The 16,785-nt window shown below is 39.2% G+C and overlaps 2 protein-coding genes across 2 annotated transcripts; both read left to right on the top strand.

The window, feature by feature from the left end:
* Positions 1-491: 491 nt before the first annotated feature.
* tnni2 (troponin I2, fast skeletal type) lies at positions 492-2,663 on the top strand. The gene is made up of 5 exons (XM_022764521.1): positions 492-530; positions 645-773; positions 1,230-1,319; positions 1,743-1,919; positions 2,568-2,663. The coding sequence occupies exons 1-5, from the start codon at positions 501-503 to the stop codon at positions 2,661-2,663; spliced, it is 522 nt and encodes a 173-aa protein (XP_022620242.1). The 5' UTR covers positions 492-500.
* Positions 2,664-4,997: 2,334 nt separating this feature from the next.
* On the top strand, positions 4,998-14,917 carry LOC111235944 (troponin I, fast skeletal muscle-like). The gene is made up of 7 exons (XM_022764520.1): positions 4,998-5,075; positions 11,063-11,098; positions 11,427-11,463; positions 11,541-11,669; positions 11,873-11,962; positions 12,293-12,469; positions 13,532-14,917. Exons 2-7 carry the CDS (start codon positions 11,088-11,090, stop codon positions 13,610-13,612), a joined length of 525 nt encoding a protein of 174 aa, XP_022620241.1. The 5' UTR covers positions 4,998-5,075; positions 11,063-11,087; the 3' UTR covers positions 13,613-14,917.
* The last annotated feature ends 1,868 nt before the right edge of the window (positions 14,918-16,785 follow it).

Here is a 16,785-nt window from a genome sequence, read left to right as displayed (position 1 = left end):
TAAGTGGAGTTATTATTTGGGAAAGACCGGACAGAAGAATTCCAGTCCTGTTCAGCCTGACTGCGCCTTCACCCTGTTGCCCATTCCCATCTTGTTGTATTAGCCAAACACCACACACTTAATGACTTTTTCCAATAAATACGCTGTAAAAATGTCTTGACTTTTCATTATTTCGAAATGGACAATTGTTTTTTTTCCGCAGGCTTGAAGCCAAACAAACGTCAACATGTCAGAGTAAGTAATTCTGGTCTCATTTTGTGTTCAAGTTCATTAGATTTCATACCTATAACTCTTAACATTTTAAACTTAAAGACCTATCGTTCCAATCGTAAGATCAACACGTATCTAACTCAGGATTCTCCATGTTGTAGAAGTGTTTGTGCAAATATTTGTACCATTTAAATTTCCTATTATTGAGTTTCTAACATGAATATGAAATTATATGAATCCCAAATGACCATCACGACGAATTGTTGTTGTGTTTTCTCCTCAGGAAAAAGATGTCTTCGAGTCGCAAGCATCATCTGAAGGTAAAAGACTCCCTCAAGTTAGTTTTACGAACAAAAACAAAGAGGTTAATAACAAGGTGTTTATGAACATCTAAGAGTTACCTAAAAATGTTCGATGTGCTGTATCCTTGGCAGAGTTTGATGCTGGCCATCGCTAAAGGTTTACTGGAGGAGGAGGAGAGGGAACAAGAGGAGGAGAGGACGAGGTACATGGCTGAGAACTGCCCTCATGTGTCCATGCCCAGGAGCATGCAGGAGCTGCAGGTACGTCACCAACCCGCCAACACCGACACATTAAAAACCCACGCTGACACATGATCACGCTTTCAACACGTTCATGTGCTGAGGATGAACATAACACAGTTGGCCCTGTAATGCTAGGTCAGTTCGTAGTTCGGTACGGTTAATGGACTGCACTTATAGAGCGCTTTCTATTCCTAGACCACTCAAAGCACTTTACAATACTTCACATTCATACATTCATACTCTGATGGAACAGCCATCAGGGGCAACGTGGGGTTCAGTATCTTGCCTGGGGAAACTTTGATGGGAATTGGAGAAGCCGACCTTCTGATTAGTGGACGACCTGCTCTTCCTCCTGAGCCACAGCCGCCATATTAACAAATTTCCTCATCAGCTTTCGTTGATATTGTGATGAACTTGTTCCGTCCGCATCGTGTTCTTCCGTCTTCGTGACGTGTCGCTGCTGTTTGTGTTCAGGAGCTGTGCAGGGAGATCAACCACAAGATCGACGTGATCGATGAGGAGAGATACGACCTGGAGATGAAAGTCAACAAGTCCAACAAGGAGGTTAAAGAGATTAAATAAAATAATTCAACATCTTAAATCCTGCAGTGGTTTCACTCATCATAAACTCACGCTGTTCTCCCAAATATTCTTCAAACCTACATAACTTTATTTTAAAATGTAGAGGAGGCTTTCCTCTATTCCCACCCTCAGGATAAACTTTACATTTTTACCTCAATTTTAACTGATAAATCTTTAAGAATAGAGAAAATGGATATTTTTCATTCTGCCAAGCACAGGGTAAAGAAAACTGTATTTCATGCCACTGAAAGGTTTAGAAACAAGATTACAACCCTACAATATAGAGTATTCAGAGTAGATAATTATTGTTTGGCTGAACTAGGTTGTAAATGTCAGTGAAGTGTTCAGTAGTGAGCTGACTCTGCTTGTAGTGAATCCAGACTCTGTCTCGTCTTCACCTTCCAGATCGACGACCTGAAGATCAAAGTTCAGGATCTCATGGGCAAATTCAAGAAGCCCGTCCTGAGGAAAGTGCGTATGTCCGCTGACGCCATGCTGAAGGCTCTGCTGGGCTCCAAACACACGGTCAACCTGGACCTGAGGGCCAACCTGAAGCAGGTCAAGAAGGAGGTGAAAGAGGAGGTGAGGAGCTGGACTCATTTCCGTTTGCGGGGTCAGCCCTATGTTCCCACATTTCTTAGAACTTTTTTTTCACAGAAATTTTTGAAAATTAGGGTTAGGGTTAGGGCTGTGGGAACATAGACACGCTCCCCCGTTTGCACCTTTCATGACGCAAGTAAACTGACTCAAACTTCCTTTACCATTAGCTATTATTTGTCAAGCTGCTATCACCTCATTGATATCCGTCTAAATCTGCCTCTAATATCAACAAGGAGCCATATGTAAGTTTGGCTATTGCTACATATCTTATGTTAGCAGTAACAGCTGTTAACTCACTAGTCTAGAGGAAACATCAAACTTCATTCACTCACCAGGAGTTGTCTCCAGCGGTGGAAAGCAACTCTTGTTTTGCTTCTATTTCTATCACATCTTTTCTTGTAATCGAGTTAGCATGCTAACCAGCTAGCCCCAGCCTGTTTGGCCTATCTTTTCACTTTCCGATACCGAGTCACTGTACCGTCCACTCTGAAGTAAAGTGCTGCACAGAGGAGGTATTATAACCTCTTTTACTTTAAATACAACAATGGCTGTGGCTCTTGGCAAAACTGGTAAGTCAACAGCTGTTAATGCTAACGCTAGCTCTGATGTTTGGTCTTCTGGGTGTTTCAGGATAAGGAACTGCGTGACGTCGGTGACTGGCGTAAAAACATTGAAGACAAATCCGGTATGGACGGGAGGAAGAAGATGTTCGAGGCCGAGGCTTAAATCAGTGTCTTAATAAACCTGCAGTATTTATAGTCTGTTTTTCATGGATTGGTTTGGACTGGTTTGGACTGGTTTAACTGGGTTTTAAAATGTAGAAACTTTAGTTGAATAAACAAGCAACACTTGCTGAAGGAGCTGTTTCCCTTTATCTTTACGTTGTTTTACATGTATTTGTTGAAGAAACTGTATCAAAACATACAAGTCAAACGCCACTGGTCTTGAAAGACTATTATAGATTTATTAATCATTGTCATTAATCATCATCATCCTTAATTTAGTGGTCGTTTTGTGTCATTTATGGTCATTTTGTCACTTGTGGCCAATTTGTGTCTCTGTGGCCATTTTGTTTCTTTTTGTGGCCCCTTTGTGTCCCATTGTGGTTGTTTAATGTGTCTGTGTTTGAATTGTGGTCACTCTGTCACCCTTTGTGGTCATTTTGTGTCCTTTTATAGTTATATTATGTCTCTTTGTATGAAGATACAGATACAGCGGGTGGATGGAAGTTAATGGACAGAGTCCAGTTTCTTGGTTGTTGCTGTTTTATGACGTGCAAAGTCTCTAATGGTGTCAGACCGACTGACCCAAGCTGTCATCATCAACACTTTGTTGGAGGTGTCATTTTATGGTGATGGACACATGACCCCAGATAATTTCATATACATCATTTGCCCCTTTAAATCAACTCTACGAACTGTTCCATTCTAACTGTTCTATTGGAGACTCGTTCTCTTTGTTGGCGAACAGAATTTCTCCAGTTCACTCAGGAACAGATCAGAGGTTGGTGAAGTCTTTTCAATTTCTTGTTTTGTTTGATTTTAACCTTTTGTCCTAAATGTTTATGTTAATATTTATGTAACACTATTTAATAAATGGTTTCTAAGACACTATAATGTAACAACAACTGTAAATAGAGGCGGGTGCATAAACATTATGATATTTTAATGACAAATTAGTAAAACATAGTTGTAATTATATAAAATATATGTTTATATGAGGTTATAATTGTTGACAAATACTGCACATTAATAAACACTTAAAAATGTCCTTATATTTGCTTAAAACTACATTACAGTGTGTTTATTAAATGTTTATTTACTGCTCATAAATACTAAATAGGGGCTTAAAGTTTGATGTTATTCATGCTTATGGTCTTTTTGGCCTCCATTAGACTTCATACATGTATAACCTTGATATGACCTCATATAATTGAGTTGACATTTACATGAAGTCAATTGTTTTGTTTTTACATTTCAGGTTTTCATCTGACTCTTGTACAGATGCACCTGGCAGCATCAGTACACCGTGAGTTCAACTTCCTTCAGTGTTTTCAATGCAATCTGTAGTCCAAATATAAAGCAACTGTTGCTCCATGACCAAAATAAATAAGTTTGGCAGCTGACAGTAAATTTAATTCAGAGACCAACACCAGACAACATTAAGTTATCGATATTTTCTGATACAGTCAAAAGTTCTTGTAAATGCTGCTTATGATCATTTAATGCTGCAGTTACAGATTGAAGACAAACTGATAGTGTTTGTCAGTCAGGTTTGCTGGAAACATCAGCCTTCAGACTGCGGCTAACAAAGGTCACCTCGCAGCCTGCAGGTCTTTAAAAAACGAGTTACGCCTGATAATCAGAACAGATCATAATCTCTCATAAAACTTACTCTTAAATAGTTAGTTAAATTTCTGTTTGTCTATTTGTCATAACACCAAACTCAGTAATAGAATTTATTAATTGCAGCATGAAAAATATGGAAATAAAACTGGATTGGATTGATGTGAAATCATTGGATTGAGTCCTGCAGGATTTATAAATACGTCACTGTCTTAGTGGAAAACTTAAACCTGAACTACAATATGAAACATAAGATATTTGCAGATTAATATCCTCAATCAATCAATGCAACTGCTCTAGTTTATATGATAATAAATGGCACTTAATGTACATTCATTTGTCTTTCTGCTGTATTTTCCAGATACAGTGACACAGATTTCATCCTGCAGCAAGTCAGTGAGTGTTTCCCTGTAACCTCTAAATAATGTCTGTCCCTCTTTCTATATATATACATTTAAATGACCTGCTGATTAGAAAATGCCGCAGTGCTTTAATCACTTTCCTGCATTTTGTCTGTCAGAAGCTCGATGGCACCAAATAATACAGATAAGAATCTTAAAGGGCGGGTTATTTATAATGAGGCGAGCCGAGGAAGGGGGCAGATGACACTGTACTGTATTTCATGACCTTGCCAGCTCATTGGTTTGACTGGTAATCCACTTCCATAAAGAGAAAGTGGAGGATTTAGAGGGCTATCAGAGATTGCAATATATACCTTCTTAACACTTCGTCTGCCTGGGACTCAGTCTGTGTCTCTGTGACTCTAACAAGCTGACAGCTCTGCTCGGTTAAAGTAAGAACAACCTTCTCTCAGTCTGATATTGGTTCGGTGTGTTTAGCAGATGTTGTTTGCATGCTCATTCTTCTGCATGACAGCAGCTGTAAATACTTCATCTTGTCGGTGCGTTTGTCAGGAAGTTGTATTTGTCTTTCTTTGAATAACAATTCGTCAGTGGAAGTTTGAAGGTATTTTTAAAGGTGAAGTCTTTGGTGTCGGAACTTTCAGACTGTTTGATGATAACTCACTTGGTGATGAGGCTATGTAGAGTGTGACTGGTTTATGTTGGCGCTCAACCAAGAGATAAATCAATGTGCCAATTAGTTTGATCAGTGTGTAGCGATGGTAAAATGGCAAAGGTTCATGATTGCTTGATGTAGAAGTGCTTTAATAGGAAATTAAGTGCTGGTTATAGAGAATTTTAGCAATTTACACATTTCAAAGTTGGTGTTTAATTGATGTAAAAGTTGTTCAAAGTATTTTTAGTGTTGCAAAAAGAGACAATTTGCATCAGATTTTGGTTTTTTTCAGCTCTTTATTGTTGTGTTCTGGGTGGTTTCTCTGGATTTCTGTGGTTTTACAGGGGTAGTTTTCGTCCTCGGTTTAAAAATGCTCCGACATGTGCTCCGTCTGCTGCCGAGGCAAACTTGTGATTTACAGTCTGGTGATGTGGTGTACTGAAAGGAAACACCACTACAACACACGGACGTGAAAACCGATCCGTCAGTGTTTATCCTCCTGTCAGCGCCGAGGCGTTCAGAGGGGAAACCTGGACTAATCTGCAGCGGCTGCCAACCTCGGTCCCTGTCTTCACTTTACACTTCACTTTAATCCCCGCTCCTCCAGATTTAGCCTGTTTCTCTCACAAGTGTTCGTGTGTTTAGGCAACAGCAAAGCTTCAGGTTGTCTCCTATGATACAGGAGCTTTTACAACTGTTTTTTTTGTTTCTGTGATCACAAAGTTTTCTTTTAAATATCCTTTTTTCCTAATTTAAGAATTAGGTTTTGGTCGAATGGAAATAAATGGCACTTATTGGTTTTTTGCTTTCAGAGAGTTAGTGACAAAGTTTTCAGTCTTAGGAGGAAAAACTGGATGAAACTTCAGTCTCTTTTTTAGCTTTTAACATTTAAGCAACTGCAGAACTTTATTTCACCCTTAAAAAACAATGCTCGTACAATGGAGGAACTATTAAGATGGATTTTGGCAGTTTTTTCTTTCTTTTAGGTATTTTATTTCTCTTTTAGATACAGCTTTTTAAATGTTATTGTACCTTCTTGTGTGAAGCAGATGAATGTGAATCTGGGGTCGAGCCAGTGTCGAGTTATTTTTGCGATATGCTCTAATGTCTTGGCTGTCCCAGGGATGTTCTTTGGTGTTGGGTTACTGCAAAACCCTTCCACCCTCCTCCTCCTCATTTCCAGAGACAATCCCACCCATGACACCCCCCCCACCCCCCCCACACACACTTACTTAAGACAAAAAATCAGGCCCCAAATTTAACCCATCAGATATTATTCCATCTCCAGGGCAAATGTTGTTATGTCCTCCGAGTTTCGACTGTCCTAAAATACATCATCAGCCCTGGAGATACTCCCAACCCCCCAACCCTCGGCCTGTCACTGGTTTAAAGATGTCATTTGTTCCTGGGCCAGCTATGTGTTTTAGGATGCCTGCAGTGGTTGTCGGGCGTCTTTTCTTTTAAGACGAGCCTGCTGTCATGTTTTTCTGTTTTTTTTTTTCCTCCATAATGAAGACGTTCGGAACAGCTGTGGCTCCAGGAATAGAGTCTTAATCCACTGCTCCGTCACAGCTCCTAAACATTACAAGCAGCTCAGGCAGTGACTATCTGGCCTCCGAGTACCTCTGGAAGTGGCCTGAGAGCCCTCAAGGTTGATACTCAAAGGGTTTACCCAGTGTAGTGGTATCTGTCCATGTGGATGGTTTTGGTTTTGTTCTGAGACCTATTTGCTGAGCTTTTAACACACAGTGCTGCTGTGATAAACCAAAGTATCTTGATGGTGGTGGCATTAGATGAAAGTGTTGTTAGTGTTGAGACTACGAATGTCAACCTCATGGTGGTGAGAGAAGAAAAGTTAGGGGATCACCAAAGTCATTGAGCTTCATCGTTGGAATCTTGAATCTGTAACAAATTTCATGGCAATCCATCCAATGGTTGTTGATGGTACTGTCCGTCTGTCTTATGTTGGTTAGTTCACCACTTCTTCCAGTCTAAAACCTATCGAGAGCTTTCCGTTAGCATGCCTGAAGAGATAGTTTTCATGCAGGCTCCATCAGGAGAAAAGGGGAAGAAAACAGCTCTCTGAATCCTGAATCATTTTATGTTTTGGACTGCTCGTCGGCCAAAACGTGCAAGTTAAAGACATCACCGTGGACTCAGAAATTGCGAATGGCACTATTTTTTAAATGGTTCTTTTTAGAGGCAAAGGAGGAAGTGACTTCACGTTTTTATAGCAAATCAAAACCTCCTCAGACAGAAGTGGTTACAGTGGTTTGTTCGGCCAACAAACCACAACCCTGTTGGTTTCTTTAACTGTGAACATGATCTTTCCCCAACACTCTTGTTCCCTATATCAATATTACAATTTGAAACTAATATTTATCCTCCACATTTTGGCAAGTTACAGCCAATGTCCAATCTTTACATTCAACCTTGGGTGAGCAAAATTAAAAAGTAGATTTGTCAACAATTTTCAAGTTTTCTATTAATTTGGAACCAGGTTCTAATTGCATACCCAGCCTCATACAGTGTTGACAGCTGGTATGAGACGAGACCAAAGCTGATTAACAACTGGGCAAAGCAGGGAACTCACTTCAATTCACTGCAGGCTTAGTGTCACAGGCCACTAAATTAATAAATGAAACACAGTCAAAAGCTGTCTGAACGTAGGTAAGGAATTAATCTGAAAACATATATAATTTTTTGGGGAATGGTCAGCATCAAGGTTAAACAAAAAAATTTAATAGTTGATGGAGAAAAAGACCCAACAAGTCTAAAAGTTATCAGCTATGTACAGACAGTAACCCTGTAATGTTTATTACCCATAAGAAAACAAGCCAAGCAGAGATACTAACAATTGGCATTCAACATTTAGCACTTTAATCTGCTCATGCTATGTAACACATTAGCTTGTTGGAACTACTAAAAGGCTAAATTTAGCATGTCAACATAGATACAGTTACCATGTTATCGCTATCATTTTACTTGCCAAAATGTGTCTGTTTTTATCCCAAAATCTAGTGTTTAACATGCTAACGTTTACCAGGTGCTGTAACATGTCGGCATTTCACATTTAACATACTAGCATGCTAGTTTTAGCATGTTATGTTAGCATTATGCCCGGGACACATTGCCTGCTTTGCAAGTGCTTGAGAGCCACCATGCTGAACTGCTGTGTTTCCACAATGCCAGTGTTGCTACTGCCAGCTCTATCTTTCCACACCGAGTTTGCTTTGAATAACGGCCATCATTAATTGAATGTTTGATTTCCATCCATCCATCCAGTTTCTATTGCTTATCCAGGGTTGGGTTGCTGAGGCAGCATGATATGCAGGGTATCCCACTGGTAAATTGAAAGGTTTTCCTTTTGGCTCAGCTCTTCACGTCTGCATCAATCCCCCTCTTAATCCCACACTCCATCCTACCCTTAGTCATGAACATACGCCTGAGAACTCCTTTGCTTGGGTAGCAATGCATCCCCAACCCAGAGGCAACGATCCACTGTTTTCTGGCAGAGACCCATCGCCTCAGACTTTGAGGTGCTGACTCTCATCTGGCTGCTTCACACTTGGCTGAAAACCACCCCAGTGCGGACTGAAGGTCACAGTCTGATGAGGCCAACAAAAACACATCATCTGCAAAGAGTAGATAACGCAGTTCAGAGGTTCCCATACTAGACACCCTCCTTAGTCTGGCTGCACGCTGAGATCCTTTCCATGGATATCATGAACAGGATTGGACACAAGGGACAACCTTGGTGGAGTCCAACACCCACTGGAAACATGTTTGACTCTGTGCCAAGAATATGGACACAGCTCACACTTACAGCAGTGGCCCTGGTACCACATACTCCTGCAATAACCCCCACTGGGTCTCCTGGGGGACATGGTCATAAGCCTTCTCCAAGTCCACAAAACACATATAGACTGGAAGGTCAAATTCCAATGCACTCCCACATGGGTAAAGAGCTGGTTCACTGTTCAAAGAATCCGTTTTGCTCCCCCTGAATCTGAGGACAGTCGGTTTGAACCTCCTTTCCAGCAACATGGACTATACTTTCGCAGGGAGGCTGATTAATGTGATATCCCGATAATTGGAGCACTCCCTCCAGCTTGCTCTGCTAACATGTTAAAATGACTGAAAATCTTTAATGTGTAATATTTAGCATGGTAGCTTGTTATAATACTAACTTTTAGTTTTACTTACATTTAACATGTTAGCATGTTACCATACCTTCATTTAGCATGGTAATATGCTATAATTTAGCATGTAAACATGTTAGCATAACATGCCAACAATTACCATGTTAGCATGCTAATGTTAGCATGTTAGAATTAGCCTCCAAAGTCATCTTAGGCTAAAACAAAGGAATTCAGTCCGCAGTTTTAGTTTTAGAGGGATGGATCATGCCCTGTCAAAAGTTGGACAAGTGTAAATTTTGACCTCTTGGTGGCAGTCAAAGACAAGTTGAAGGGAGACTAGAGCGTCTGAACCAAATTTCATGCCAATCCATCCAATAGATGAGACATAAGAGTGTGGACCACAGGGTTGGACCTCAATCCCCTGAGCCAAGCCGCTGGTGTGGCTAAAAATAGCGGTATGGTCCTTTAAGGCATTAACACGTCCTGGGTTACAAAGTTCAGTTCCATGAAATTTCCTGGAATTAACATGATGCCTTAAGATAGAATCAACATGATCCAAACGTGAAATGTGAGAGAGGTGGAGTTTCTACAGCAAGAGGGAAATAGAAGGAGGAGACGTGACCTCGAATGGAGTGAAGCAGTTTGATATGGAGACAGTACAGTGGACAGGGACGCCGGGACCTGAGATTCAAGTCAGTGGTGGAACATTTGTTCTGTACGGACGTCAGAAACCGACTTTACTAAGAATTTCCAGATATTTTTACCCCTGCCGTGTTAGCATTAAATTTGATATGCAAGTATTAAAATTGTTGAAACAGTTGAAATATCAGATATAGAGTGAATGTATTCTGTTTCATCTCAATAAAAATAACCTCGTCAGAGATACTGTGTCTTTGCTTTTCCACTAGTGCGGCTAAAATGTAAAGTTTGTCGTGTTGCCAGAGGAGGAGGAGGCCATGCCTTTTATACACAGGAGGATGGGCGTTGTTTTCATTTCTCCGGTCATTTATGTTATTTTTACCCACAGGGAGACTGGACAGCTCATAGTGAACAATCGCTCTAAAGAACAGACAGTAGGATATCGGTTTGATATGAATGTAGTGCACAGAAGAACACAAATGCACCTGTGTTACTGACCCCATGTGGCCCACTTGATCATTTCCATTTGTTTTAACTCCTAGTTACTGTTGCCGGCTAAACTAAACATAAATAAAAACTCTCCTTCCCTCTCCTTACTGCCACCATGAATATTATTAAAAAACATGACCAGCTGATCCCAGAGCTGAACTATCATGTAAATAACACTTGATGTTTGTCAGACTGCTGCAAAGGAAAGTCTCTTATTTTCTTCCAGCTCCGTCAGTGCTTCATGTTGTACCTTTATGTCAGGTAGAGGCGACCACGACACATTCCCACCTCCTGTGTAAACAGGAAGTTAAAAGACAAAACAAGTCCCTTGTTCCTTGTTGCTGAATGTGGGATCATGTGTTTGTTTTGTGTCTTTTACAGTTTGTAATATTTGTAGAAATCTGTTGTGTAAAATGGTGAACAATCAATTTATCACATATCCAGAGGTAAAAACATAAGTTTCATACTTTCTTATTTTTTGTTTTTCTGCCAGATAACATCAGGATCCTGCAGCCAACATGGATGCTGAGTAAGTGAATATAATTTATCACTAGCTCATGTTTATTGTCCTGTTTATCTTGAATCTTCATGTTATAGAAATTTCTAATTTCTAAATATTGTCCATTTAATGTTTATGCAGCTTTGACTTCTGAAAACAAACAATGACACACGTGACAGAAATCCCATCTGTTTAATGATCAAATAGATTTTCATGGCTGCGATAAAAGAAACTGCAACACAGATATGATAAACATTTAGTTTTTCGCAAATAATAATAATGGATTTGTGAATTTATTTATTTAACAAATCTTAAATTTCTCCCAGCCTGACGAATGTTTTTATGCCTCTGTCTGCAGGAAGAGATTGTCTGCGAGGCGTAAGCATACTCTGAAGGTAAGAAATGAACAAATAGAAAAGAGGTGCTGATGTTTGTCTGATGATGATGATGATGACGATGATGTGATCTGCAGAGCTGTATGCTGGTGGTGGCGAATAATCTGTTGGAGGCTGAAGCAGGAGTGAAGGCCGATGAGAGGGAGAAGTTCCTGGCCGATAAATGTCCTCCTATCGAGCTGCCGTACTCCAAGGACGAGCTCCTGGTGAGAGGGAACAGGACAGACTGACCAGTTCACACATATCCTAGATAACACCCCTAGTACATACCTCAGAACAAATGTCTATGTTTGTGTCACACATTTGCTCATTTCTGGCTGTTTCGTCGGTTTGATACAAGAAGAAAATATTTCAGGTCAAATGAATTTGGTCAAAGGTTTACAAAAAAACTAATTTCATTTCTCCTCAGGAGCTTTGCCAGAAACTTCATGAGCAGATTGACATCAGTGAGGAGGAGAGATACTCCATAGAGTTCAAGCTGAACATGGTTCTTAATGAGGTGAGACACTTCAAAGAAATTATATTTATTTTTATATTTTAGTGTCTTTTGTGATTAGAGTTTAATGACAACTTGTTGACAACTTTTTAACCTGAATTATGGGTTGTTTTTAGCCTGAATGCTGCTCCTAGTCTTTCAGTTAGTCAGCTGTAAAAGTGTTTTCTGAGGCAGGTTTTGTTGCCACAGATGATGACAGAAATTTCATAGCAACTCGACGTCTTTACCGCAGAAATGAACCAGGGAGAAAATCTGGTCGTTATAGTAATTGATAATAATTTGACTGATAATAAGAGTCAATAATTATCTCTTGTGTCTTGAATCATCCTGAAGGTCCGAGATCTCAACATAAAGATTGTGGATCTGAGAGGAAAGTTCAAGAGACCTCGGCTGAAGAAAGTGCGTATGTCTGCTGACGCCATGCTGAAGGCTCTGCTGGGCTCCAAGCACACAGTCAACATGGACCTGAGGGCCAACCTGAAGCAGGTCAAGAAGGAGGTGAAAGAGGAGGTGAGAGCTCTTCAGACTCACACAGATACTCTACAGACTCATTTCTCTGAGACACAGTTTAGTTTGACGTCTTGGTTCCTTTGTATCTGCTGTAACTTTAAGTTTGTTTTTTTAGAAATCCTAGCCACCTTGAGCACTTGGTGCACAAGCAGACAGGAAGAATAATTTTGTTTGATTACAACTTGGATGGAGGATCTGAGCCTCTCTTCTGATTGGCCGATTGTTTTCTTAGTGATCCAATAGAAATATAGCAGATTTCAGGTAAAAACACTCAGAGAAACCAAATCCTCCAAGGTTTGGATGGTGGGTCCAGGTGGGCGGGGCTTGGTGACTGCTTTGTTGTGACATCACAAAGTTCCAGAAGTCCTGACGGCTGGTTTTAAGGCTCAGTTTCTGAATACAGGCTGTGTGCATTTCTCTGTGGACTGAGGCTTTGATACTTTCACAGTATTAATATAGAAGCTAGACCTGATCTATAATCACACTACACATGGACACAGACCTTTACACTGGAGGAGCTTTAAATGAAACCACAAGGTTTGAAAAATCAGCTTTTAGTTGAACTGCAGACAACTCATAGATCACACATATGAAACCTGTGACAAGGAGCCACAGGAAGTTTATAAGTTTATCATATGTTATTTAATCTGAAAGGTAGTTAGTAACTACAGCTGTCAGATAAATGTAATGGAATAAAAAGTACAATAGCTCCCTCAGAAATGTAGTAGACTATAAGATAAAGTAGCACGAAATGCAAATACTCAGGTGAAGTCCAAGTTGTAGTCTGAAATTTATTTGAGTAAATGTACTTAGTTACTTTCCAACACTGTCATTTAATGTGTTATGTTTGTGTGTGAATATAAAGTCTGAGTGAAAACAAACAATGCTAACTGAGGGGAATTTGATTAGCGTTTTCTGAGAAACTTAATGTGGGAGTGACAAAAATGAAGTTAATCATTTTTCTCTTGGTAATTTAATTAATAAGCTTCTTATACACAGTTTTTTCCTCCTCGTTTAACAGGTCATCATACAAACTAAAATAAATATTATCTGTGTTCACAGGACAAGCAGCTCCGCGACGTGGGAGACTGGCGTAAGAACATTGAAGACAAATCTGATAGGAAGAAGATGTTCGACAGTTAAACGTCGTCTGTCACTGACTGTTGGGCTTCAGAGTGATTTTCAGGACAGAGTTCAGGTCTAATGTCTTTGTAACTGAAGAGTTTTATTCCAAAATACTGCACATCCACCTGCTTTTATTGAACAGATTGATGCATGACAGTTGCGGAGGTTATACTGGTAAAAAAAAATGTGTGTTTTAAGCTTCTGGTGCAGTAAGTGATGAATGGCCTTCATCTCCTCAATTGGTTCACAACTTTTTGAAAGTGATGATCAACTGTGCGAACACGGGATTTATCTTCATACTTACCCGTTATCCTCATATGCTTGCTTCAAAGCCTTGGTGTCACCAGCTGTTTTTAATTTAGGCAACTAAAAACAGTAGAAACATCAAGAGTCGAGTTGCACAGATTTGTACTTTGCAAAATCTGTGATGTGAGTTGAGACAGATAGGGCAGGGTTGGGTTGTTTGTGTTTTTTTAGCCCTGTAGTTTTTGGATGTCTCATTTTGGAATAAAACTCTTCAGCTGAATTGAAGTTGCCTTCTGCTTTTGCCTGTGTTGACACTGTACTGTGATGTATTTGTACTTTATGTGCCGATGTCAGTTAGCACGGGTAGTGAATTAAACCTGCTTGTGTTCTGTAAAGGCTGAGTTACACTTCTGCATCAAAATGTCACAATGTGCCTTCCTCAAACCTTCACTAAGAGCGTTTCTATCGCACATTTTCAATTTCCGCATTGAAAAAAAATTTGCGGAAATTTGAAGAAAAGGTTTTTTTTGAGGTTTAATTGAAGATCTTTTAATTACTTCATCTCGTTGTGTTCTCCTTGTATCTCAATAGACACACAGTCATAGAAATGTATTCGTCTCAAACAATTTCCAGTTCACTGCCACTGTAAACTGATGCGTATCAGGAAGTGAACATGATTTTTCTTTTTCTTCAGGAGTGAATCTAAAATCCAGAAAAAGAGAGAAAAAATCATGTTATTTTCACCATCTTTTACTTTGGAGTGTTGACTAAGCAGAATTATAGTGATTCAAATTGGTAAACCCTCAGAATAGTTTTACGTTTATATGACTGTAGCTTAGCTTAGCGTAACAAGCTAACGTTCAGTAATGGATCAAATAAAGCAAAAAGCCAGTCACAAACCAGAAAACAAAACTCACCTGCTGGTGACTGTAACTTCACATTGCAGAAGTGTAATTCAGTTTACAATCTGTACTGAACAACATCATGTCATCTTTTCTAAACTGTCTAAACCGAAATGTGATCGACTTTTCTCCTCGTCTTGTTGCTGTCACATTAAATATGAAAGCTTCATGTTCATCCTGTTGGGAGTCTTGTTGAATTTGTAAATGCTGTCCTGTTTTGGTTCACACGTCTTAAATTTTAAATCACAGTGTCTGAGATCAGTTAAAAAGTTGGATGTTTTGGGAGTTTGGTCTGTTTGTCAGATTATTTCAGGACGGTAAAATGTAGGTGACATTTGTATCATGCTAAACGTGAGGAAATAAGACGTAGCAGCTGTAAAAGCTTTTAAACCTGCCAGGATTGTTTAATATGACTGATAAAGAAAAATATTTTACTTAAAATGCAGCTTTTGTCGCACCCTGCAAAACTTGGACCATAACTTCTTTATAGTTAACGCTACACTTTTTCTGTAGCATTAGCTTTATGTTAGTCCCTTGCTAATGCAACATTTATATGAAGATTTAAGAGTCTTTCCAAAATGTATAAATTCTAAGCCTACAGATTATAAACTAATACTGATGTTTGAACTTTGAAATGTTTACACACTTTAGACAATAACCTGATGACTGTTAGCTAACTGTTAGCCAGGATTGCTAACGGTTAGCTAATGTCATCTGTAACAACAGACAGATCTAAACAGAAATGATTTTAGTGCAAATATTTATGCAAACTGGAAAAATTACTATATTTACTACTAATTTACTAAAAATACTACTTAAAGTCATTCTTTTACCTTATTTGATTTCTTGTTTTTAGCCTTTAAAAACTGTATGTTATCCATTGGGAAAGCAAACTGGGCTCAGATTGAAATAATTGTGATTTTTGTTCCAATCATTGCATATAATTTGTCAGTTGACTTCTGCAGCGGGCCGCTCAGTTTTTTATCATGTTAAATCTGCAATTATTCAACGTCATGAATGGAGAAGTCTTAGCTTTGTTTCCAGTCGTAGAAAATGAGGTGAGTTATTTACTTACGTGTCATTATATTTGGATGTTAGTAACGTTTTCCACATTAATCATTGGATTTTCTGTCATTTGTCTTGCAGATGTATCAACTCAAACACGACCTGGTGTGATTTGATTTGCCGCAGAGGTAAGTTCCTTCAGTTTCCTGTTGCTGTCAGATAAACTCTCTCCTCTCTGATGCTATGCTCACATTGGGCTGTAAATCTGTGACCCTTCATGTGGTTTGACAGCCAATAAAATAAAAAAGCAATAAAACAGGCATAACATTTTTGAAGGGTTATTTATGTGGATGCTGGGGGGGTTAGTGGTTTCACTTTCAGCTGCTCCTCTGCTCGGGGAGGGACAGTTGTGTCACAAAATATATTAAAACCTAATTGCATGCCAGTAACATGATTTTAGGCTCATTAGGCTCCAACAATGAATTTTAATTAATCTGTTGACTATCTTTTATATATCAGATTTTCAAATTATTTATAGCTTTCATTACACCTTTAGCATGTTGTTAAATATATGAAGGAAAACTTTAGTTCAGGCAAAACACTGAGGTCAGATTTCATCAAGTGTTTCGCTGATGCTTCACAGCTCATTCATTGGCTGTTTGGCCGTCAGCTGACTGCAATCATTCATGCAGGTGTACAGGGCGGCAGTTATAAGCTGATACTCCTCACTGGTCAAGTTTCCATCCAAATATAACTCAAAAGAAAATGCAAATTGATACATGTTTCCGTTAACTACTGTTGTGTGAATATTAGGAGTTGGTGCATCAAGATAAACACTTGGTGGCGCTAATTCTCAAATTGGTAGAAGAAGGCACAACGAGATGACCTAATGAAACGAGCTCCAGTCAAACCCACAACAATGGAAAACCATGAGGAAACCATAATGAAAATCTGACACTTCTGTCTGTTTCATGTGTTAATAGTCGAAAGTTTTTATGCTAAGTTGAGATAGAAATTGTGTATCAATAAAAACAGAAT

Source organism: Seriola dumerili, unplaced genomic scaffold, assembly GCF_002260705.1.
Source record: "Seriola dumerili isolate Sdu_G_001 unplaced genomic scaffold, Sdu_1.0 BDQW01000550.1, whole genome shotgun sequence".
NCBI lineage: Eukaryota > Metazoa > Chordata > Actinopteri > Carangiformes > Carangidae > Seriola > Seriola dumerili.
Note: the sequence above shows the minus strand (reverse complement) of the source record. Positions and strands in the feature narration are given on the sequence as shown.